The sequence below is a fragment of the Aquarana catesbeiana genome, linkage group LG10 (assembly GCF_042186555.1).
Source record: "Aquarana catesbeiana isolate 2022-GZ linkage group LG10, ASM4218655v1, whole genome shotgun sequence".
Classification (NCBI taxonomy): domain Eukaryota; kingdom Metazoa; phylum Chordata; class Amphibia; order Anura; family Ranidae; genus Aquarana; species Aquarana catesbeiana.
Window position 1 is genome coordinate 164,404,153 of NC_133333.1, and position 25,645 is coordinate 164,429,797.

The 25,645-nt window shown below is 43.7% G+C and overlaps 1 protein-coding gene across 2 annotated transcripts in view; it reads right to left on the reverse strand.

Moving 5' to 3' along the window:
- The window catches only part of LOC141110997 (L-amino-acid oxidase-like), a 96,468-nt gene that overhangs the window by 12,962 nt on the left and 57,861 nt on the right, over positions 1 to 25,645 (reverse strand). For both annotated transcript variants that reach the window (XM_073602881.1, XM_073602880.1), the window contains exons 3-4: positions 5,451 to 5,560; positions 4,000 to 4,201 (exon numbers count right to left, since the gene is read on the reverse strand). In XM_073602881.1, coding sequence (XP_073458982.1) covers positions 4,000 to 4,201; positions 5,451 to 5,560 — 312 coding nt within the window. The remainder of the gene's footprint in view (positions 1 to 3,999; positions 4,202 to 5,450; positions 5,561 to 25,645) is intronic.

Genomic DNA, 25,645 nt, shown 5'->3' on the forward strand with positions numbered 1-25,645 from the left:
CTGCAAGCCTGGGTCTGTGAGCGTGGAATCCTTCCTTTATTATAAGCAGTATAGGCCACTGATGCACCAACTTAAAATTGTACCTTCGTTATAACGATCGTCGCTTCCGTTACTTTGTCCTCCGCTCACAGATCATCCTTACGACGCTTTTTACGCTTTATATATACTGCGCATGCATGAAACTCCGCCCGCCTCTGGCGTTTTTTATAGTCTATTCCCCGCCCCTTGTCTTTCGGCGCAGTGGGAGAGCACATGGTGGAGAGACAACAGGTGCAAAGACAAAAGGCCTGAGCCCCAAACCTCCCGATCCCGGAGGAGATTGAAGGTCTCAATTATGGCCTTTATAGAGATGGTGGAGACGGTGGACATCTTCAGGAGGGCCGACTATGATGGGAAGTATGAACCGTACCCAAACCCAAATGTGAGAAAGACCAAGATCATGCCTAAAGTTGTGAGTCTGCACAGGAATTTTGGGGTACGAAGATCCAAGGATCAACTGAGGAAACAATGGTCAGACCTCAAATTGAGGGTGCACGATCAGTACAGAAGAATCAAGAGAGTGCTGCATAAAGTATTTTGTTGTGTGTTCCTATTCTTCTTAACGTTCGTGCTGCTCCATGTGCTTTTCTTTACTGTTGTACATTTTAAAATGGCAACTTTCATGTTCATGGGCACAGTACTCAGTAGTAGGAAACATTGTTCGTTCGCCCACTTATAAGATGTTTTTAGCAGATGCAGGTTGACTACATTTGTTCATGCCTATTTGTATTAAAATACGTTTGTTGTCTAGATGGGTTTGTAACTATAATGAAATGCAAATTTGATTCAGTGTAAGGAGAGGACACTCAGCAGCTGTTTACATATCTGGACGCAGGAGCACTAGTGTGGGACACCAGAACAAACTTTTTAGGGTGTCCCACACAGGTGCTCCAGTGGATACTATAGGGGTGTCTACATGTGTGATACATTAACAAAAAAGGGACGTATTCCAGCTTTAGAAAAGAAATAAAGTGTTCTTCAGCTTGGAACTCTGCCAAAACAGACAATTGTATGACACTTCCAAGCAATGTTTCATATTCCTATTTCTGCCCTCCAATATCTGTGTGCCAAGTATACCTATTTTTTATTTACATAGGGGAGAAAAGACTCGAGACATCTGAGGACACCAGGGACCCTCCACCTCCTAAAGAAGGGGAAATCCCCACACCACAAGCACAGGATGAGGAGGGAGAGGTTTATGAAGTGGGCGAAATTGTCACCTCAACAGGTGAGTGTCTGAGACCACAGATTCAGGTAAGAGATCTATTCTTGCATATTTATAATACATGGTGTGTTTTTTTTATTTTAGGTGATGTGCATGTTGTGGAAGAAGAATCTAATTTCACCAGTGAAAGTGCCCAGAGGGAATGGGGTGCAATCGTGATTTAGAAAATATAAAGGAAAACATCAATGATGTTCAAAAAAAAATGAAGAACATCATTGATGTTTTAGGCAGAATCTAAAACACACAAAAATTGGACCGTTTTCTCGTGTATTTTTTAATTTAAAAAAAACTTTTAAAGTATTTTAAAAGCCAAATTTTGAAGATGCGCACAGTGTGTCAACATGTGCTATCTGCCATCACGGGATATCAATGTACGCACTTTCCTCCCAACTCAATTAGGTGAGAGGAAGGGGTTGCACCCCCAAAACATGTCCATTGATCCCCCATGATGGGAGCTAGCACATGTTGACATTAGGCATGGGATCAGGAGGGAAATCCCCAGTTTGAATCCCAATTTGTGTGCACCTTCAAAATGTGGCTTTTACAGGGGTGACATCACCCCATCTGATGAAGGAAATATCAACACAGTTTGGACATTCTAATGTCTGATATTGCCTTCACTTTATCAAAGTTGAACTTTGTAAGTTCCTGAGTTGTGCATGTTATGCTTTGAAACATGCCTCTTTAACCAAAAAAAGGATATTTACAATGTGAAAGAAAAAATATACACCAAAGATGTTGGTTTGTTCAAAAACCCTTTTCTAACGCACATGTGAATGTGCTTTGAGTAAAATGTTTTCTACTCAACAATGTGTGGCTTCTTCTTTCAATGCTCAATAGCAATTTTTGTAGTAAGTTGGTGTTTACAGTGACAATGGGGGTTAGTTACTAAAGGCAAATCCACTTTACACTACAAGTGCAGTTTCAGTGCAGTTTTATGTGCGCTTGGAGTGCAAAGTGGAATTTCCTTTTAGTAAATAACACCCACAGTGCTTTCTAATTTGCCACAATCACACCATTTTCGTGACTCCACAAAATTCATTCATGGTGCTGAAAATTATGAATATTTTGTCAGTAATGCATTACATACATTAACAACAAAAACAAGGTGTGTGTGTGTGTGTAGCAGACCCACAACATAATAATATTTTGCTGAAGAAGAGATTGTCACCTCATGTATCAAATAAATTACATTTGCACTATTGAAGAAAATGTCCAAAAAGTAAAGCCCATTGGAGAACCTAGGAGACAGCTAAAAGATACCCAGGCAGTAAATCAAAGGAAATCTTCTTTTAGTTTAAGTTCAAAAATTTAGGATAAAATGTTTCTTAAACAGTTTCTGGCATATCAATGGCCCCCCACCTGCAAAGTACTCGACATACTTCTGTCTTACTTTGCGGGCGCCTTGGGAAGGCAAGCCAGTACGGCCAGCTTCAAGCGCCATTAGGGTTTCTTGTTGAAGTCCGGCCTCAGGCCCAACTGAGGCTACATAGTTCATTGAATTTCTCCTTAAATAGTTTTGTAGAATGCAGCATGCAAGGATTATATGCTTCGTTTTATATTCCGCCATGTTGATTGGCTTAAGGAATAGGCGGAACCGGCTGGCCATTATCCCAAAAGTGTTCTCCACCACTCTTCTGGCTCTGGCCAGACGGTAGTTATAAACCCTCTGGTCCGAGGTGAGAGTCCTCATGGCTTCAAAACGGTCGGCTGGTCAGAACGAACTAACAGAAAGCACTGAAAAACAAAGGCCAAAGCTGAAAATCAGATACGAGCGGACAAGAACGCACTGAAAATCAAATATGTGATAGAAATACAAACCCACAAGCACAAACTGAAGAGCAGTAACGATCGGAAAAGCAGGAGGCTGAAAAGCGCAAATCGTCTGTCACCAAACTTCTACTAACACGAGATTAGCGGAAGGATCCCAAAGGGTGGCGCACTTGGTATTGAACATCCTCTTTCTAGTCCCATCATACGCGTTGTACGTCACCGCGTTCTTGACGTTCGCAAATTCAGACCAACTTTGTGTGACCGTGTGTATGCAAGACAAGTTTGAGCCAACATCCGTCGGAAAAAAAAAACATGGATTTTGTTGTCGGGATATGCGATCATGTGTACGAGGCATTAGAGCTGTGAAAATGACTCCCTTCCGGAGGTGGTTCAGGCAAGCTCAGTAGATTGCTTTAAAAAAGGCCTGGATTCTTTCCTAAATATACATAATATAACTGGGTACTAACATTTATAAGTAAAGTTGATTCAGGGAATATCCGATTGCGGGGGATCAAGAAGGGAATTTTTTCCCCTTCTGGAGGAAATTGGATCATGCTTTGCTGGGGTTTTTTGCCTTCCTCTGGATCAACTGTGGATATAGGATTGCGTATATGGGATTGTATGATTTTTTTTTCTCCCTTTTATTTGTTGAACTAGATGGACTTTTTTCAACCTGACTAACTATGTAACTATGGTGAAGAGCTGGGGTTTCTGGTCCTTGTACTCTGATGAGATCCATTTGTCACTAGCTGGCAATGCAAGCAGTATACAATACTCCTATCTGACTGCTCTGATCGTACACCTGCTCTCCTGTTCTATTTTATCCTGGATTTACACTGTACTCCTGTCATCTCTTCACCTAAGGATCCTCCAAAACCCCTAGGTATGGCCAGCAGCTCCCTGCTATCAATGACTGTGTACCAGTACTTCGGACATAGTATATTCTGAAACAATGTGATTACCTTGAATGCCACTTTAGAATATAGCACATCAACAGATATTTCTTCTTCCTCAGGGGTCAATGCAAACCCAAACAGGTTTGGCATCTTAGCAACATCCTTTTGCAGTTGTCTTATGTTATTGAACATAAATACAGTGTTGTCATTAGATATGATAAAAGGGTTAATTTGCAATTGAAACTGACGAATTAATTCCTGTATAAGCCTGTAAAAATGAACAAATGCACGTTTTACAAATTTCACACAATAAGGTTGATAAAGCTTTCTGGGAAAGAACTGGACCCTCTGCACTTATTGCAGAGCTCCCAACTGTCCCTGATTTAGAGCAATGTCCTTCTGTCCCTCTTTCCCCCTCATTTTGGTCTGATCCATATAGTTGTATATTAAAATGCACTATTTATCTTTCAAAAAGTGTTTCCTAGTACTACACCTTTCATCCAAATTCTAAATTGCTGCATTTGTAAACTTTAAGAGGCAATATAAAAGGAATAGTAGTGATAAAAAAAGCCCTTGTGGATTTAATTACCGTATTTATCGGCGTATAACACGCACTTTTTTCCCCTTAAAATCAGGGGAAAATCACGGGCGGGACTACGAGTGGAGCCGAAAGTGAACGAGAGCCGCCGTGAAGAGCCAAGGACCAGCTCTGTGTATTTCGGCGCCGGCGCGCCATTTTCAAAACGCGGTCGGCGATTTTGAAGCTCAGGATCGCAGGGGATCAAACTGCGAGCGGCAAGGCTGCACTGGGGCAAGGCTGCACTGGAGCAAGGCTGCACTGGGATAAGGCTGCAATGGACACTGGGGAAGGCTGCACTGACAAGGCTGCACTGACATGGCTGCACTGGGGCAAGGCTGCACTGACATGGCTGCACTGACATGGCTGCACTGGGGCAAGGCTGCACTGACATGGCTGCACTGACATGGCTGCACTGGGGCAAGGCTGCACTAACAAGGCTGCACTGACATGGCTGCACTGGGGCAATGCTGCACTGACAAGGCTGCACTTACATGGCTGCACTGGGGCAAGGCTGCACTGAGAAGGCTGCAATGATGGGCATTTAAATGTAAGTTTTTTTTCCCTTCAACTTCCCTCCTAAATTTTTTTTTTCCTTAAAATTCTCTCCTAAATTGGGGTGCGTGTTATACGCCGGTGCGTGTTGTTATACGCCGATAAATACGGTAAACTTTTTTTGTTAATTCTCCTTTAAGGGGGTATGGTAGGGGGCGTGTCCTATGCCTACATACGTTTTCTAGTAGGTGTCCCTCATTCCCATCTCAAAATGTTGGGAGGTATGTTATTGATAGAGTGGAACATTATATAGTGTGAGTGTTAATGTGAAAATCCTCTAGGAATTGGCAGCCTTAGCTTTTAATTATGAGAAAGTACAAAGATGAACTTCATATGTAAAATAAAATCTTTTATTTATCAATATAAAAGACCTTTTTATAGATACCTGTGAGATGGAGGAATACGCATGGGTCCCAGTTCTCCGTACAAGCCATCCTGATCTCTATAGGTCAGTACACGACCTCCTATGCGGTTACTGGCCTCCAGCACTGTGACCTGAAGTATAAAAGGTCAATCGATTAAACCGAAACATTAGGGCAAGCTTTGGATAGAGTGAGAAAGAGTGAAATATCTGTTGGGTTTTTATTGTTACTGGTGTCCACCTTAAAGAGACTTGCAACTGCCAACTAAAGAAGTGCCCAACAGAGACACCAACAGCAATAACAATCTGGCAGATGTTCTAAACTTTTTCTACTCTATCCAAAACTAAGGGAAAATTTTGAAAGAAATTCTCTGTTAATGAAACCTTTTCGTTTTTGATACAGTGCAGAAAGGTTAAAATATGTGCCATGGTTTTTATTGCTACGTTCTGTTGCAGAGATTGTCCTTTGCCAGAGACACACCAGGACATGACGATAAATCCCCTCCTTAGATAGATGCCTATAGAACAGGTGTCCTTTTTGATAGATCACCTCCTGGTCTGGTAGCAACTACAATTTTAGATTTCTCATCTCTGTCTAGCCAATAGTAATTCCCCCCCAGCGTGGAACACAGACAGCAATAACACATGACAAGAGTTCTGACCCCCGCTACTTTATCCAAAACTAGAATGTTTTTAAAGTTATATTAACTTTTTTTTTGTTTGTATTTTTTTTTTTTAAATAATATGTCATACTTGCCTGCTCTGTGCAGTGGTTTTACACAAAGCAGCCCCAATCCTCCTTATCTCAGGTCCCCCACTGGCACTCTTGGCTCCTCCCTCCTTTCGAGTGCCCCCACAGCAAGCAGCTTACTATGGGGACACCCGAGCTGGCTCGCCTCCTGAGCCACTGCTCTGTGTGTCCATTCACACACGGAGCACAGCTTGGCCCCACTCTCTCCTCATTGGCTCACTGGCTGTGATTGACAGTAGCAGGATCCAATGACTATTGCTGCTGTCTCAGACAATGAGGGAGAGACCAGGGAGAGCTGAGGCTCTCGTGCACATCGCTGAATTGGAATGGGGCTCAGATATCTATGGGCATTGTGGAGAAATTCAATTTCAATGTTCACAACACAGGTTACATAGTTAGTCAGGTTGAAAAAAAAGGACACAAGTCCATCTAGTTTGGTCTATAAAAGTGAAAAAAATATATTAAAAAAAATTATACATTCCCATATACACAATCCTATACAAACAGTTGATCCAGAGGAAGGCAAAAAAACCCCAGCAAAGCATGATCCAATTTGCTCCAGCAGGGGAAAAAAATCCTTCCTGATCCTTTGAGAGGCAACGATATTCCCTGGATCAACTTTACCTATAAATGTTAGTATCCAGTTATATTATGTACATTTAGGAAATAATCCAGTCCCTTTTTAAAGCAAGCTACTGAGCTGGCCAGAAACAGCTCTTGAGGGAGTCTATTCCACATTTTTACAGCTCTTAATGTGAAGAAACCTTTGCATATTTGTAGATTAAATCTCTTTTCCTCCAGACGTAAAGAGTGCTCCCTTGTCCTCTGTGATGACCTTAATAACTCCACACCAAGTTCACTATATGGACCCCTTATGTATTTAAAGCACACACAGAGTCACGGCTCTGTGTGTGAATAGGCACGCAGAGCGGCAGATCAGGAACAAGCCTGCTTGATGTGTCCCTATTGCAAGCTGCTAGCTCTGGGAGCACTTGACAGGAGGGAGAGGCCAGGAGCGCTGGCGGGGGACCTGAGAAGAAGAGGATCGGGGCTGCTCTGTGCAAAGCAATTACACAGAGCAAGTATGTATAACATGTTTATTTTTTTGGGGGCTTTAATATCACTTTAAGCTTTCTTTACTTGACAAAGACCAAATATGACTGAAAATGTATGTATAATACACTATACTTTTATGAACTACTGTATGTCATGGAGTTGAAATTTACACCTTGAAAAATGTAGACATGTCTGTCTTCTCTTGTCTCCAATGTCTTATGCCAACTGCGCAGCAATAATAAACCCAAAGGCAAACATTTATTATGTTGCAGCTTGGCAATTCTTAGATGTGATGGCTGCAATTATTTTCTTTTTTTAGACCTTATGCGTACAAGGCATTAAAAAAAAACAAGCTGCAAAGCCACTACCAATGCCAGGAAAAAGCAGCTGTAAATATGTGCTTTTAGTAGCTTTTTGCATTGGCGTTAATGCGTGTTTAGCTACGTTAGCTTTTATCGGACTTTTGCGGGCCGAAATTCCGATCGTGTGTAAGCGGCATTAGCTGGAGTTTGGCATCAATTTGTTAGTGCATCTAGATCTGCTAGTAGATATAAAGCAGCCAATGATTATTCATTTTTTTCATTCAACAAGGAGGTTAACCAAAAAAATCTGACTCGATTCCCGCCATCCAAACACTCGATACTCCCCACTGAGCTTATGCATTCTGACAGCAGGAGACTTCCCAGCCATCAGAATACACTGATCAGTGTTGACTGAGCGTCAAAAATCTGATCAGCAGTTTGACTTTTATACAACTACCCTACCCATACATGGGTCAAAATTCAGCCAGTCCCCAATGAACCGAACAAATTTCAATCCATGTATGGCCAGCCTAACACTCTCCTCCCCTCAGACGGGCAATGCTGCTGTCTAAAGCCCCATATACATGGGCCGAATGTCAGGGTTATTAAACCAGTCGACATTCGGCCCATGTGTATGTCTGACAGAAGCTGGCCGTTTGAATGGCTTCTGTCGGATGAGCGTGCTGGAAAACCAGCAGCCAATTGACTCCCAATCAGCACTCTCTGCCATTGGCAGGATGGGAGTGTTCTGGCAAGGCCATAGTACAGCGGCTCTGATCAGAGCTGTCAGACTTGTAGTGTGTACCAGGCATTAAGGTGTCCCCTGTGCCCCTTCATCCAGAGTTAGGGTCTATGAGGTGTATTACTGGCTAGATCTCCAGATGAAAACAGAGGGGAAAAAAAAAAACTAAACAAAAAGAAAACGAATGCAGTCACCACACCTAATTATTGGTAAGCTGCAATATAATACATTTTTGGTTTGGGGTTTAATACTGCTTTTGATCAAGTTTGTTATGTAACGCTTTTTAACCACTTAAGGACCGAGCCTCTTTCTGAGATTTGTTGTTTTCAAGTAGGGATGAGCTTCGAGTTCGATTTCGTACCTGGGGGGTGTCTATAGTATGCCTGTAAAGGGGCGCATGTTTCCTGTGTTTAGAACAGTTTGACAGCAAAATGACATTTCAAAGGAAAAAAAGTCATATAAAACTACTCGCGGCTATTAATGAATTGCCGGTCCGACAATACACATAAAAGTTCATTGATAAAAACGGCATGGGAATTCCCCACAGGGGAACCCCGAACTAAAATTAAAAAAAAAAAAAAAATGGCGGGGGGGTCCCCCTAAATTCCATACCAGGCCCTTTAGGTCTGGTATGGATATTAAGGGGAACCCCAGCCAAAATTTAAAAAAAAATGGCGTGGGGTCCCCCTCAAAATCTATACCAGACCCTTCAGGTCTGGTATGGATTTTAAGGGGAACCCCGCGCCATAATTAAAAAAAAATGGCGTGGGATCCCCCCAAAAATCCATACCAGACCCTTATCTAAGCACGCAACCTGGCAGGCCACAGGAAAAGAGGGGGGACGAGAGCGGGCCCCCCTCCTGAACCGTACCAGGCCACATGCGCTCAACATTGGGAGGGTGCTTTGGGGTCCCCCCAAAGCACCTTGTCCCAATGTTGATGAGGACAAGGGCCTCATTCCCACAACCCTTGCCCGGTGGTTGTGGGGGTCTGCGGGCGGGGGGCTTATCGGAATCTGGAAGCCCTTTTAACAAGGGGACCCCCAGATCCCGCCGCCCCGTGTGAAATTGTAAGGGGGTACCTAACGGGTGACCCCGCCCCCTCTGACATCACGAGGAATGCCTCGGGGAAGTACCCGTGCGTCAGAGGGGGGCCCCGCCCTCCATTATTTAAGAACCGTCAGAAGATGAGAAGCGTCACACAGCGGGAGCCTCCCATCATGGATGCGGAGCGGCCCGAGCAAGTAGAAGGGAAGAAGATGCCGCGGAGGAAGATGCCGGACGAGAACACCAGAGCAAGAAGCAGAGGATCGGAGGAAGAAGAAGGAGGAAGAGACCGAAGGAAGATAGAAGAAAGAAGATAGAAGAAAGAAGAAGCATTTAAATAAAGGAATTGTCAAAAACTGTCTCTTGTCATTTTTAACATTTTTGACAGTTTTTTTGTGAAATGGTACCCCCTTACCATTTCACACAGGGGTGGGGTGGGATCTGGGGGTCCCCTTGTTAAAGAGGGCTTCCAGATTCCGATAAGCCCCCCGCCCGCAGACCCCCACAACCACCGTGCAAGGGTTGTGGGGATGAGGCCCTTGTCTTCATCAACATGGGGACAAGGTGCTTTGGGGGGGACCCCAAAGCACCCTCCCAATGTTGAGGGCATGTGGCCTGGTACAGTTCAGGAGGGGGGGCGCTCTCTCGTCCCCCCTTTTTTCCTGCGGCCTGCCAGGTTGCGTGCTTGGATAAGGGTCTGGTATGGATTTTTGAGGGGACCCCACGCCATTTTTTTTTTTTTAAATTTTGGCGCGGGGTTCCCATTAAAATCCATACCAGACCTGAAGGGCCTGGTATGGAATATAGGGGGACCCCCATGCCATTTTTTTTTTTAATTTTGGCCGGGGTTCCCCTTAATATCCATACCAGACCTGAAGGGCCTGGTATGTGTCAGGTCACCTTGAGGCTAGGTGACAGATGCACTCTGTAGGAGTCAGAAGTGCACTGCTAGGTAGTGGACCCTAGGACTGACTGCTGCGGATTGAACCCTGGGAGGTTCAGGAAGCAGGTCTACTGGATCACTGACAGATCCCACTGGGAGCTAGAGCATAGATTCCCCAGGGCGCGGAGTCTAAGAGCCAGCAGGTGTTCAGTGGTAAGGATGGACTGCGCTGCAGTCTGGCTCCAGGTCGCGGCCCCCAGGGTCTCACAGCTCACGGTAGACTACAGGAGAAGAGGAAGGAGGCAGCAGGCTGGAACAACAAGGAAGTAAGGGACAAGCCAAGGTCGGGGCCACAAGCAGACAAGGACAACAGAGTACACGCCAAGGTTCAGGGTCACAGGCAAACAGGGATGGTCGGGGACACGCCAAAGGTCAGGGTCACGAGCAGACAGGAATAGTTAAGAACAGGCCAAAGTCGGTATCAGGAATCAGACGTAGGAAACACAGCAAGTACACACGGAGGCTAACACACAATGGTTGATCAGCACTGCTGGCTTGCAGTGCACAGGTTAATATAGAGTTTTCTGATAGGGCCTGGGGTGGGGCCATGCTTAGAGGAGAGGTTACTAAAGCAGTCAGGTGAGAGGCAGCTGGTCTCTAGAGAGGAATACATGGAGACAGGTGGCCTGACAAAGAAACTCTATTGCATAACCATGACAGTACCCCCCCTCTTATGAGACCTCCCCCTCCCCCGCCTGTGCCGAGGCTTAAAGGGAAACTCCAGATGGAACCTTCTCAATAGACGAGGAGCAAAGACCTCAGATGCAGTGATCCAAGACCTCTCCTCAGGACCAAACCCTTTCCAATGTACGAGGTACCGAAGAATGCCTTTACGGATCCGGGAATCCAAAACTTGACTAACCTCGTACTTTAGATTATCCTCAGAGACCGGAACTGAGGTAAGGAGAGGACAAAAGGACTTATTGAGGACTAAAGGCTTTTTAGAAATGAGTAAGGGCACGAGAAGACCATCAGAAGTCTGAGCAGGGTCCCCCAGACCCTTAAAGATGTGCTGGACATCCAAGACAGGACCATCAGACTGGGTAGAGGTCAGTGGATCCCTGAGGTCAGGTTGGTTAAAAGGTGACGTGTCAAAAGAGTTAAGCTGGGTAGCTGAAACACAAACAGAATGCAGAGAGCCCTGAACAAAAGATTAAAAACCCCACCTGGCCGAATGAGGCAGTCTATCCAAAGGATGGATTGAGCCTCTTAAACAGGTTGGAACGGACGTAGTGGCAGTAGGGTGAGGCCAGGTTACAGAAGGTCCTGAACAAGAAGCAGGAAGCTCACTGGGCATAGGCTGGACTGGTGCAGAGGCTGACTGAACAGCATTGCCAGGTGCAGTGACCACCAGAATTGCATCACAGGGCGTAGTGACTGTGGAACTGGTGGACGAGTCAGCCTGGGTGTGTGTCCAAGGGGGTCCAGGGACAGGCAAAGGGAAATGACCATGCAAACTGGAGTGACTGATCGGCTCAGGTTCACAGGTAGGCTCCTCATCCAGAGTGCCACACGACCCAGAGAGTGCCTCAGCTCGACTATTGCAGGAGACATTCCAGAAATCGCTATACGCAGCGGGAAGAGCAAAAGATACTGGGATGGTGGCAACAGGAGAATTCTCTTTTGGGGTAACCTTGAGTAGGCAGGAGGAGGAACCCAAAGTCAAGATCTGTCCAGCAGTCCAGTCAACATGTGGAGAATGGAGCCGTAACCAAGGAAGACCTAATATGATAGGAGACGAAGCCTTAGGTAAGACAAGGAAGGATATCCACTCCTGGTGGAGTGTCCCTACTGACATCTTAACAGGCAGGGTCTGGAAGCGGATAGGGCCCCCTGGGAGAACAGTGCCATCAATCGCCAAGACCACCAATGGCGTTGTAAGGGGCAAAAGGATAAGTCTCATGGAAGACACAGTTCCCCAGTCCATGAAATTGCCAGCGGCTCCGGAATCCAGATGTGCCGAGATCGAACGAGAGGAAGCTCCGACATGAAAACACAGAAAGAAGAAGACGAGAAGGTGAAGGTGATACTTCAGGGTCTAATACTCCACCTTCCAGATGTATTAGCCCCGATTGTTTTTTCGGACGAAGAGAACAAGTGTCACGAAAATGACCATTGGCCCCACAGTAGAGGCACAGGCCCAGAGTTCTGCGCCTAGCGCGTTCTTCAGGAGACAACTTGGTCCAGCCCAGCTGCATAGGTTCCTCAGCGGGCAGGGGGTGCTCCTCGGATCGAAGAGAAGGGACTGGGAGCTCAAGCTGCCTAAGGAACGGGGAGTGCTGGCGTCTTTTTTCCAGGGCCCTCTCCTGAAAGCGAATATCGATCTGGTTACACAAGGTGATAACACCATCCAGATCAGCAGGAAGGGATCTTCCTGCTAATTCATCCTTCACTCTATCAGAGCGGCCATGTAAAAAGGTTGCAACTAGGGCCTCATTATTCCAGCTCAATTCAGCTGCGAGGATACGGAACTGAACAGCATACTGTCCCACAGAAGTGGACTCTTGACGGAGACGTAAAAGAGCGCTAGCCGCTGAGGAGACACGACCCGGTTCCTCGAAGATATTCCGAAAAAGTTTCAAGAAATCAGACAGGCTAGAAACCACTGGATCATTCAGTTCCCACAGAGGGGCAGCCCAAGCTAGCGCCTCGCCGGACAGAAGGGATATAATATAGGCTACTTTCGCCCGATCGGACAGGAAGTTTTGGGGCTGAAGTTCAAAATGAATCGTGCACTGGCTAAGGAACCCCCTGCAAGCCTTGGAGTCCCCAGAGAAATGGGCCGGAGCTGGCAGCTGTAATGAATGTGTGGCTGCGACTGATGCGATAGGTGCAGCAGCAGATAGCGGTTGAGGTTGTTGAACCGGGGGTCCTAATGAGGCCTGAACCTGTTCAAAACAGGATGCCAAATCCTGAAGGAATCGCATCACTTGGGTCTGATGCGATTCCTGGGTCTCAAGTCTGCGAACTAAGCCCTGCAACGGATCATCTGCGGGTAGCGGCACATCAGCCGGGTCCATGGCTGATCAAACTGTCAGGTCACCTTGAGGCTAGGTGACAGATGCACTCTGTAGAAGTCAGAAGTGCACCTCTAGGTAGTGGACCCTAGGACTGACTGCTGCGGATTGAACCCTGGGAGGTTCAGGAAGCCGGTCTACTGGATCACTGACACAGATCCCACTGGGAGCTAGAGCATAGATTCCCCAGGGCACGGAGTCTAAGAGCCAGCAGGTGTTCACCAGAGCCTTTAGTGGTAAGGATGGACTGCACTGCAGTCTGGCTCCAGGTCACGGCCCCCAGGGTCTCACAGCTCACGCTCACGGTAGACTACGGGAGAAGAGGAAGGAGGCAGCAGGCTGGAACAACAAGGAAGTAAGGAGCAAGCCAAGGACAACAGAGTACACGCCAAGGTTCAGGGTCACAGGCAAACAGGGATGGTCGGGGACAGGCCAAAGGTCAGGGTCACGAGCAGACAGGAATAGTTAAGAACAGGCCAAAGTCGGTAACAGGAATCAGACGTATGCAACACAGCAAGTACACACGGAGGCTAACACACAATGGTTGATCAGCACTGCTGGCTTGCAGTGCACAGGTTAATATAGGGTTTCCTGATAGGGCCTGGGGTGGGGCCATGCTTAGAGGAGAGGTTACAAAAGCAGTCAGGTGAGAGGCAGCTGGTCTCTAGAGAGGAATACATGGAGACAGGTGGCCTGACAAAGAAACTCTATTGCATAACCATGACAGTATGGAATTTACGGGGACCCCCACGCCATTTTTTCTTTTTAAATTTTGGTTCGGGGAATTCCCATGCCGTTTTTATCAATGAGCTGTTATGTGTATTGTCGGACCGGCAATGCATTAATAGCCGCGAGTACTTTTAAATTACTTTTTTTCCTTTGAAATGTAATTTTGCTGTTCTAAATACGGGAAACATACGCCTCTTTACAGGCATACTATAGACACCCCCCAGGTATGAAATTTAAAGGAATATTACACTTTTATTGTTTCACTTTAAGCATTATTAAAATCACTGCTCCTGAAAAAATGGCCGTTTTAAAACTTTTTTTTGCATTGATCCATGTCCCCTGGGGCAGGACCCAGGTCCCCAAACACTTTTTATGACAATAACTTGCATATAAGCCTTTAAAATTAGCACTTATGATTATTCATGTTCGAGTCCCATAGACTTTAATGGTGTTTGCGTGTTCGAACAAATTTTTTGCCTGTTCGCATGTTCTGGTGCGAGCCGAACAGGGTGGTGTTCGGCTCATCCCTGTTTACAAGTTAAAAACAGTTTTATTTGCTGGAAAACTACATAGAACCCCCAAACAGTATACATTTTTTTTTCTAACACCCTAGAGAATAAAATGGCGGTCGTTGCAATACTTTCTGTCACACCATATTTGCGCAGCGGTCTTACAAGCACACTTTTTTGGGAAAAAATACACTTTTTTGAAATAAAAAAATAAGACAACAGTAAAATTAGCCCATTTTTTTTTATATTGTGAAAGATAATGTCACGCCAAGTAAATTGATACCCAACATGTCACACTTCAAAATTGCGCCCACTCGTGGAATGGCGACAAACTTACCGACGTTTTAAAAATTCTACAGGTTGCATGTTTTAAGTTACAGAGGAGGTCTAGGGCTAGAATTATTGTTCTCACTCTACTGATTGTGGCGATACCTCACATGTGTGGTTGGAACACCGTTTTCATATGCGGGTGCTATTCACATATGAGTTCGCTTCTGCACGCAAGCTCGTCGGGACGGGGCACATTTACATTTTTTTTTAATTATTCTTATTTATTTTACCTTTTATTTTTTATTTTTACACTGTTTTTTTTTTTTTTTTTAAATGTGTCACTTTTATTCCTATTACAAGGAATGTAAACATCCCTTGTAATAGAAAAAAAAAGCATGACAGGACCTCTTAAATATGGGATCTGGGGTCAAAAAGACCTCAGATCTCATATTTACACTAAAATGCAATTAAAAAAAAATGTCATTTAACCACTTCAGCCCCGGAAGGATTTACCCCCTTCCTGACCAGAGCACTTTTTACAATTTGGCACTGCGTCGCTTTAACTGCCAATTGCGCAGTCATGCAATGCTGTACCCAAACAAAATTTGCGTCCTTTTCTTCCCATAAATAGAGCTTTCTTTTGATGGTATTTGATCACCTCTGCCGTTTTTATTTTTTGCGCTATAAACGGAAAAAGACCGAAAATTTTGAAAAAAAATGATATTTTCTACTTTTTGTTATAAAAAAAATCCAATAAACTCAATTTTAGTCATACATTTAGGGCAAAATGTATTCAGCCACATGTCTTTGGTAAAAAAAATGTCAATAAGTGTATATTTATTGGTTTGCGCAAAAGTTATAGCGTCTACAAACTAGGGTATATTTTTCTGGAATTTACACAGCTTTTAGTTTATGACTGCCTATGTCATTTCTTGAGGTGCTAAAATGGCAGGGCAGTACAAAACCCCCCCAAATGACCCCATTTTGGAAAGTAGACACCCCAAGGAAATTGCTGAGAGGCATGTTGAGCCCATTGAATATTTTTTTTTGTCCCAAGTGATTGAATAATGACAAAAAAAAAAAAAAATTACAAAAAGTTGACACTAAATGATATATTGCTCACACAGGCCATGGGCATATGTGGAATTGCACCCCAAAATACATTCTGCTGATTCTCCTGAGTACAGGGATACCACATGTGTGGGACTTTTTGGGAGCCTAGCCACGTACGGGGCCCTAAAATCCAAGCACCGCCTTCAGGATTTCTAAGGGCGTAAAGTTTTGATTTCACTCCTCACTACCTATCACAGTTTTGAAGGCCATAAAATGCGCAGATGGCACAAACCCCCCCAAAATGACCCCATTTTGGAAAGTTGACACCCCAAGCTATTTGCTGAGAGGCAAGTTGAGTCCATGGAAAATTTTATATTTTGACACAAGTTGCGGGAAAGTGATAATTTTTTTTTTTTTTGCACAAAGTTTTCACTAAATGATATATTGCTCAAACATGCCATGGGCATATGTGGAATTACACCCCAAAATACATTTTGCTGCTTCTCCTGAGCACGGGAATACCACATGTGTGGGACTTTTTGGGAGCCTAGCTTCATACGGGGCCCCAAAATCCAATCACCGCCTTCAGGATTTCTAAGGGCGTAAATTTTTGTTTTCACTCCTCACTACCTATCACAGTTTCGAAGGCCATAAAATGCCAAGATAGCACAAAACCCCCCAAAATGACCCCATTTTGGAAAGTAGACACCCCAAGCTATTTGCTGAGAGGCATGGTGAGTATTTTGCAGGTCTCATTTGTTTTTGAAAATGAAGAAAGACAAGAAAAATTTTGTTTTTTTTTTTCTTTTTTCAATTTTCAAAAGTTTGTGACAAAAAGCGAGGTCTGCAAAATACTCACTATACCTCTCAGCAAATAGCTTGGGGTGTCTATTTTCCAAAATGGGGTCATTTGGGGGGGGGGGTTGTGCCATCTGGGCATTCCATGGCCTCCAAAACTGTGATAGGCAGTGAAGAGTGAAATCAAAAATTTACGCCCTTAGAAAGCCTGAAGACGGTGCTTGGTTTTCGGGGTCCCATACACGCCTAGGCTCCCAAAAAGTCCTAAACATGTGGTATCCCCGTACTCAGGAGAGGCAACAGAATGTATTTTGGGGTGTAATTTCACATATTCCCATGGCATGTTTGAGCAATATATCATTTAGTGACAACTTTGTGCAAAAAAAAAATGTGTCTTTTTCCCGCAACTTGTGTCACAATATAAAATATTCCATGGACTCGACATGCCTCTCAGCAAATAGCTTGGGGTTTCTACTTTCCAAAATGGGGTCATTTGGGGGGTTTTGAACTGTCCTGGCATTTTATGCACAACATTTAGAAGCTTATGTCACACATCACCCACTCTTCTAACCACCTGAAGACAAAGCCCTTTCTGACACTTTTTGTTTACATGAAAAAATTATTTTTTTTGCAAGAAAATTACTTTGAACCCCCAAACATTATATATTTTTTTAAAGCAAATGCCCTACAGATTAAAATGGTGGGTGTTTCATTTTTTTTTTCACACAGTATTTGCGCAGCGATTTTTCAAACGCATTTTTTTGGGAAAAACACACTTTTTTAAATTTTAATGCACTAAAACACACTATATTGCCCAAATGTTTGATGAAATAAAAAAGATGATCTTAGGCCGAGTACATGGATACCAAATATGACATGCTTTAAAATTGCACACAAACGTGCAGTGGCGACAAACTAAATACATTTTAAAAGCCTTTAAAAGCCTTTATAGGTTACCACTTTAGATTTACAGAGGAGGTCTACTGCTAAAATTACTGCCCTCGATCTGACCTTCGCGGTGATACCTCACATGCATGGTGCAATTGCTGTTTACATTTTTTTTTTTTTTTTTTTTTTTTTTTTTTTTTTTTTGTTTCAATCATTTTTATTGAAGATTTAAATGAAAGAGTGAACAGACATTGTCAAAAATCACATTCTGATTACATACAGTTGAGAAAATTACATATCAGTAATCATTCGTCAATTGTGGTGAGAATAATAGAACTATAACAGGTGTTGAAGGTAAGATAAGGTGTGTGGATTATTATCCCCATGTACCCCGTATGGGCTCATGCTGTAGCATGGGTGGTTGTGGTAACCTTCATTCCCATGGTGTAAAGACATTTTAAACAGTAATCGTTTAACAACTTAGAATATCATTAACCATTCGTACGAAAGGAAGTTAATAACTCAGAAGTTTAGGTTGTATAACTTCAAGTGTAGGAATGTGTTGGAACGTATCTTGTCTAGAGTACTTATCAAACTTGAGTATAATTATGAGAGCTAAACGTACTTGTACGGAACTGTATGTAACGTGTAGTAGAGAGAGTAGAGAGTAAGGTAGTTGGGGATAAATAATAGAAAGAAGAAAAAAGGGTGGGTGGGTGAGGGAAGGGGACAGGAAGAGTAGTGGATGAGGGTAGAGAGCATTGTCATATATTGAGTGAAGAGAACAATGTGGATCGAGTATGTGTAAGTAGTATCAAAAAAAAATTATCAGGTAAGTTTTTGTGCGTACCAATGTGACCAGGGGTGCCATAGTTTGTGAATTTTTCCATAAGAGGGTTTTCCCTTTGAAATAATTAGTTCATATGCGAAGTGGGAGTGAACTAGTGTTATGACTTCTGTCAATGTTGGGGGTAAGTTTGTTTTCCATCTTCTAGTTATGAGTAACCTAGTAGCTAGAAGTATGTGTGTGATTACAAGTCTAAAAGGTGGTGGTAATAGTTCAGTGTTCAAGTTCAGTATGGCCAGTTGTGGTGTGAGTTTGATGGGAAGGTGACAGATGTCTTGTATAATGTATTCCACCTCTTGCCAGAGGGTTTTTAAGACTGGACACGACCATAGAATGTGAGATAAGGTACCTATGTGGTCACATTCTCTCCAACATTTGGATGAGGATTGTGGATGAAATTTGGCCATTCTCTGTGGCGTTAGGTACCATCTTAGGTGTATTTTATGCATTAATTCCCATAGAGAGGTGCAGCTAGTGGATTTGTATGTGGATTGAATTGCCTTTTGCCATTGTTGTTCTGAGAACTGTAGATGCAATTCTTTTTCCCAGTCTGTGTATGGTTTAGATTTTAGGAATACTGTTTTTTCCTGCAGAGTAGAGTATATTAGTGAGGTGCCTTTGGTAGGTGTGTTATTGGAGAAGTAGTAGTTCCACATTTTGAGTGGTAATTCTCCTTCTAATCGTGGGTGAGCCGATAGGCATTGTTGAATTCTGGTACAACTAAAGAAGTCTGTGGGGGGTGCTTGGTATTGAGATTGTAATTGGGTAAAGGGTTTATGCAGTATCTTAGCTCTGAGGTCTGTGGTATGAGGGTTTTGGTCTGTTATCCATTTGGGAATATTCAGATCAGGTGACAGTAATTGTAGGGTTTGGATAGGTATTGGAATGCTTTTGGTTGGTAATTGGGACCATTTCGCGGAGTGTAGTATTGTCCAAGCCCTAACCGAAGCTTGTATGGTTGGCGAATATAATCGAAGATTTGGGCGTTTGGTTGTAGTGCTGAATAACCAGTATTTAAGGTTGGGCCCTGGAGTCATGTTGTATTCAATGTTTCCCCATAATGTAGTAGTGTGCGTGCTTACCCATTCCTTCATTTGAGATAGAACGGTAGCTAAATAATAATCTTTAATATCTACGTATCCCAGGCCACCCGCCAGTTTATGTTTAGTAGTTTTGAGATGACTACATCTAGGCTTCTTACTTTGCCAAATGTAGTGGTGTAAAATTGATTGTAGAGATTTGATGTATGTATTGGTAAGTGGAATAGGAAGAGTGCGGAATGTGTAGAGCAATCTAGGGAGTATGAGCATTTTAAAGGCTGCTAGCCTACCAGTCCATGAAAATTCAAATTTTGAAAGTTTGGAGGTTTCTTTAATAAGCATCATTTTCAGTTCGGTGTAGTTGGTGAAGAGGTTTCTGGTGCATTTAGTAAGTGTGATTCCTAGATATGATATACCTGTATCTGCCCATGGATATGTATAGAAGTTTCGTAGAAGGTTGCTGGTTATGGCATCTAGACCTAGGTCCAGAATATATGACTTATTTTCATTTACCTTATAGTAAGAAATGGTACTAAATTTTTGTAGTACAGATTGTATCGAAGCCAGGGAGGATATAGGGTTGGTTACCATTATGATGACGTCGTCAGCAAACAGGTTGATCTTGTGTTCTAATTTACCAATTTTGAATCCTGTTATGGATTTGTTTATTCTAATATGTTCAGCCAGTGGTTCCATCATTAAGTTGAAGATTATGGGTGATAAGGGGCAGCCCTGACGAGTGCCATTAGAAATTGGAAATGGTTTAGATAGCATCTCAGAGGTATAAACCTGGGCTGAAGGTTTTGAATATAAGGCCATTATAGCGGAAAAAATGGGACCTTGGAGGCCGAATTTAAGGAGTGTAGCTTGGAGATAGATCCAATTGACTCTATCAAACGCCTTCTCTGCATCTAGTGACAGAAGCAGAGAAGGCGTTCGCTCAGACTCAGCATGGTGGATTATATTAATGATTCTACGGGTTGCATCAAACGTTTGCCTACCTTTTGTGAACCCGGATTGGTCAGGGTGGATCAGTGAGGGCATAATATTTACTAATCTGGCTGCTATGAGTTTTGCATAAATTTTTGTGTCAATGTTCAGTAGCGATATGGGTCTAAAGTTTTGCGGTGAGGTAGGGTCCTTGCCTGGCTTCGGCAATGTAATGATTAAGGCATTTAACATTTCCTGTGGGAGAGAAGAGGAGGAGGCAGCGTCGTTGCACATTTGGGCCAAAAAAGGGGCTAGAATTGTACGGAATTCTTTATAATACTCTCCAGTGAGACCGTCTGGTCCTGGGGATTTGTTGGATGGTAGGGCTGTGATGGTATCTAACACTTCTAATGGGGAGAATGGAGCATTAAGTATCGTTAGTTGCTCTGAGGAAACTTTGGGGAGATTAATTTCCGTCAAGAAGTTTTCTATATCTTTTGAGCAAGGTTGACTAATAGTGGAGTCATTTTTTAGATTATAGAGTGTTTCGTAATAATGGCTAAACGCTTCTGCTATGGCTTGGGGGTCTATCACTTTTTGTCCTGTGGAGGGATGGTAGAGGTGAGATATCTTGCTTTTAATATGATGACCTTTGATTCTGACTGCCATGGCTTTCCCTGCCTTATTCCCAGTGGAGTAGTGGTTAGCCTTAAATCTTTTCTGGTTTTTTTCATATGTGTCTAGTAGTAAGTTTCTTAATTCTTGTCTAAGAAGTACAAGTTTTTCTCTAAGGGCAGGATCAGGGTTGATTTGGTTTTGGGCCTCTGTTGTTTTAATTTGGGAGGTGATGGTGTCAAGACGCTGTGATCTCCTTCTCTTCTCTCTAGCTCCTATTTGAATAAGGATTCCTCGGATGACCGCTTTATGAGCGTTCCATAAAATAGTGTTGCTTGATGTTGATCCTTGATTCAGCTCAAAAAATTCTTCTAGGTGTTTACGGATAGTAATTGAGTGTTCGGGTGATTGAATAATTGAAGCGTTGGCTCTCCATAACTTCGTACGTGAGGAAGTAGGCAATGACTCAAGGGTTATAGATACTGGTGCGTGGTCAGACCACGTTATCGTATCTAAAGATGATTCAGAAATTTTTGGCAGGGTCCACTTGTCGACTAGGAAGTAGTCGATTCTGGTGTATGAGTTGTGTCGATGGGAAAAGAAGGAGTAGTCTCTCTCAGTGGGGTGGTGGCATCTCCAAACATCATATAGGTCATTGTTTCGTAGGAACTGTCCCATAGGTGAAGTAATTCTAGTTTTGCGAGAGGAGGTATCTAGGGTATTGTCCGGAACTATGTTGAAATCACCGCAGATTATGAGGTTTCCTTGGCGAAATTTGGCGAGTTTGGGCATCAACTTAGAGAGGAATCTAATTTGATTAGTGTTGGGCGCATACACCGTTACAATAGTGTATCTAGCATTATCCAAGGTACAATCTAGGGCCAAATATCTGCCATCTTCATCAATTAAGCTGTTATGGAGCGTAAAATTGATTGTGTGTTTGAATGCAATTAGAACTCCGTTTTTCTTAGTGGGGCCTGGAGCATGGTAGATATTGGGGAAGGATTTGTTATTGCAGTGTGGCATTGCAGATTTTTTAAAGTGTGTTTCTTGTACACAGATGATGTCACATGAAGATTTTTGGGCTGTCTTCCATAAGGAAGCTCTTTTAACCGGATGGTTTAGACCTTTGGCATTTAGCGAGAGGAATTTGGGCATCTTGGAGGGTGGTGTAGGGTAGAATATGTGGTAAGTTTTTACTCACAGTTAGGAGTTGGGTTCTTCTATGTAGAAAGATCTGGTGGTCGTGGTACTCGTATCCTTTTTTCTTTCGTGCGCTCTCAGGAGAGAAGAGATGTTGGTTAAAGGAAACTTTAGGGTGAGGAGAAAATAAAGTGAGTTAGGAAAAAAGGGTAAACAAAACGTAAGAACTGACAGCAGTTAATTAAAACTGGTACTGCTGTGTTGTTGTGGGGTGCAAGTTCGTGGAACAATTTGCAACGAGCAAGGCATCCGACCGGAGATGAGATAAAGTGGGTCATGTGCGATCCCACTATTCAGGTATAGGTTAGTGCTTACCGGAGTGACGGTTATCGTTGGGATGCGGAGAGTTTCCTCTGCGGTTTAGTTGAGCTGAGTTGGGTGGGTCCGGGATAATTCCCCATATGTGGAGTAATTTGAGGCCTTCCTCCACTGTGGAGATGTTATGCTTGGTTCCATTCTTAGTGACTATGATCTTGGTAGGGAAGCCCCATTGATAGGGGATCTTGTGGTTGTTGAGTGGTTTGGTAATAGTATTTAGTTGTCTCCGTAACTGGCGGGTGTGCTGTGAGAGGTCAGCGTATAGTTGTAGATTAGTGTACGGGGCAGGTAGCTGTTCCAGGTGTCTTGATTTGAACAGAAGTTGGTCTTTAGCGTGAAAAAAGTGAATTCTCATCAGGGTATCACGTGGGACTTCAGCCGGGAGATGTAGGGGTTTAGGGAGGCGATGGATGCGATCGATTATGGTTTCCATGGGGGTGAGATCTGGCAGGAGCGTGGAAATTAATTTCCTCGCATATGCGTTTAAATCATGCGGTAGTATAGATTCAGGGATCCCTCTGATCTTTACATTGTTACGGCGGGACCTGTCCTCGAGGTCCGCCATTTTGGCCCTCATCCATTGCTGTTCGTCGCGTGTATGATCATGGGCGTCTACTAGATCATTTACCGTTTCGGTCATGTCTCCCATCTGCTTCTCTACCATGTGTATTTTCTGCCCCATATGGTTCATTTGTGAGGAGAATCTGGAGAACATATTGGAAATGTCATTGTGAAGGGAGCTCTGAAGGGAGATGAGCATCTCCTTCATTGTGGTATCTAGTACAGGCTGGTTTGTGGTAGGGAAGGCTGCTATGGGGGATGGATGAGCTGGGGCTGTGTCAGACTCAAGGCTCACCTCAGATGTTGCAGATTCTTCATCCAAGCGCATCCGCGCTTTTGCAGGGCTGTTACCGGCCGATGAAGCAGGGGATGATGGTGAGGCATCAGGAGAGTGAGGATGTGGGGTTATTTGCAGTTCATCCTCATCAGGAAGATCTGTGTAGGCCGCCGAATTCCTGCATTCAGGGCCGCGGGCGCCATCTTGGATTTTCGGCTGTGTGTAGTAATCTGTCAGTTTCTTAGGCTGACGGTATTCTTTCCGTTTGCGGTTCATCACGGATGATGTAAGGGAGGAATCCAATGCTCTGATGATCTGAGCAGTCGCTGGAGTATACCAGAATAGCGGGGATGTCGGTGTATAATCCGGTCGGTGCAGGAGCTGTGTCACTACACGTCCATCTTGCTCGGCAGTTGGCCACGCCCCCTCCAATTGCTGTTTACATTTGACGCCAGACCGACGCTTGCGTTTGCCTTTGCGCGATATCTTATCTTTAAACTGTTCCTTTCATTTTTATTTTTTTTTTTAATCATTTTTATTGTTATCTCAGGGAATGTAAATATCCCCTATGATAGCAATAGGTAGTGGCAGGTATTCTTTTTTGAAAAAAATTGGGGTCTATTAGACCCTAGATCTCTCCTCTGCCCTCAAAGCATCTGACTACACCAAGATCGGTGTGATAAAATGCTTTCCCAATTTCCCAATGGCGCTGTTTACATCCAGCAAAATCTAAGTCATGAAATGCTCATAGCTTCCGGTTTCTTAGACCATAGAGATGTTTGGAGCCATTCTGGTCTCTGATCAGCTCTATGGTCAGCTGGCTGAATCACTGGCTGCATTCTCAGGTTCCCTGTTGCGACAGGAGAGCCAGAGAAAAAAATGGAAGACGGTGGCGGGGGGCATTCCCTCCCACTGCTTGTAAAAGCAGTCTAGAGGCTAATTAGCCACTAGGATTGCTTTTACATGAAAGCCGACCGCTGGCTGAAAAGAATGATACCAAGATGATACCTAAACCTGCAGGCATCATTCTGGTATAACCACTCAAAGTCCAGCAACATACCAGTACGTTGCTGGTCCTTGTTGGGCATATATTGTAAACTTTTTTTTCATGCAGCCTGTGGGCTGAACGAAAAAAAAGATATTGATCGGTGGGTATGCCCACCATTAGAATACCTCCCTTCATCCACCCACTTCTAATGATGGGCATACATGCACCGTTTATATATGCCGAAGCATGGGGGCATCCTCCCGCAAAAGGCAGGAGCAAATCGCTCCTCCACCCACTGCTGCCCCCACGCTTCGGCATATATGCTGAAGTATGTAACTGTGGTGGTGAAATCACCTCCGACAGCGCTGGAGTCACGACTTTATGTATCGTGGGAGCAAACGCTGTTGCTGTCAAGATAAATAAATCCGCGCTGCAACTGAATGGCGTACCTGCTAAGCAAATGATGGTTAACAAAAAACAAAGTAACATTACAGTATAACAGTAATACTTACCATACCTGCAAAGCAAATACAAAAAAAAAAAAAAACATAGTAACAAATAAAACATTTAACGCAACCTGTGCCTACCTAAAATATATATATGCCGAAGCATGGGGGCATCCTCCCACAAAAGTTAGGAGCAAATCGCTCCTCCGCCCCTGCTGCCCCCATGCTTCGGCATATATGCTCTTTTTTTTTAACTGTGGTGGTGAAATCACCTCCGACAGCGCTGGAGTCACGGCTTTATGTATCGTGGGAGCAAACGCTGTTGCTGTCAAGATAAATAAATCCGCACTGCAGCTGAATGGCGTACCTGAAAACAAAAAAATGGCTAAAACACAGTAAACTATAAAAAAATTACATACCTGAAAAGCAAACATGATAAAAGATAACAATAAAACATTGCAGAATAGAATACAGTAAAAAAGAGCAGAACAATAGAGAGAAAATAGAGAGAGAGAGAACAATAAAACGACAACTATTTTTGTTTTTTTTTTATTTTATTTTTTTTTTGTGTTTTTTTTTTTTTTTTTTTACAACTGTAACTTTTAAAACTGTAACGGTTCCAGGTTTGGGTCTCTCAAAATGCGAAGGCATCTTGGGAGACCCTGTGAAAGTGTGTCCTAGTCTGTGCAATGCTGTACCCTACGCTAAAACTCAACTAGTGTATGGTAGCGCTCAAAACATTCACCAATGCAAAGACCAGGATTGCCAGGACAGGAGGGACAATAATACCGGGTGTCACGCCTAAATCCGCGCTTTCTGCAGACACGACATTTTCTTTGGGGGGGCTCGTTGGGTAGGGGTACTCTGGAGGACATAAGGAAAATGCCTCT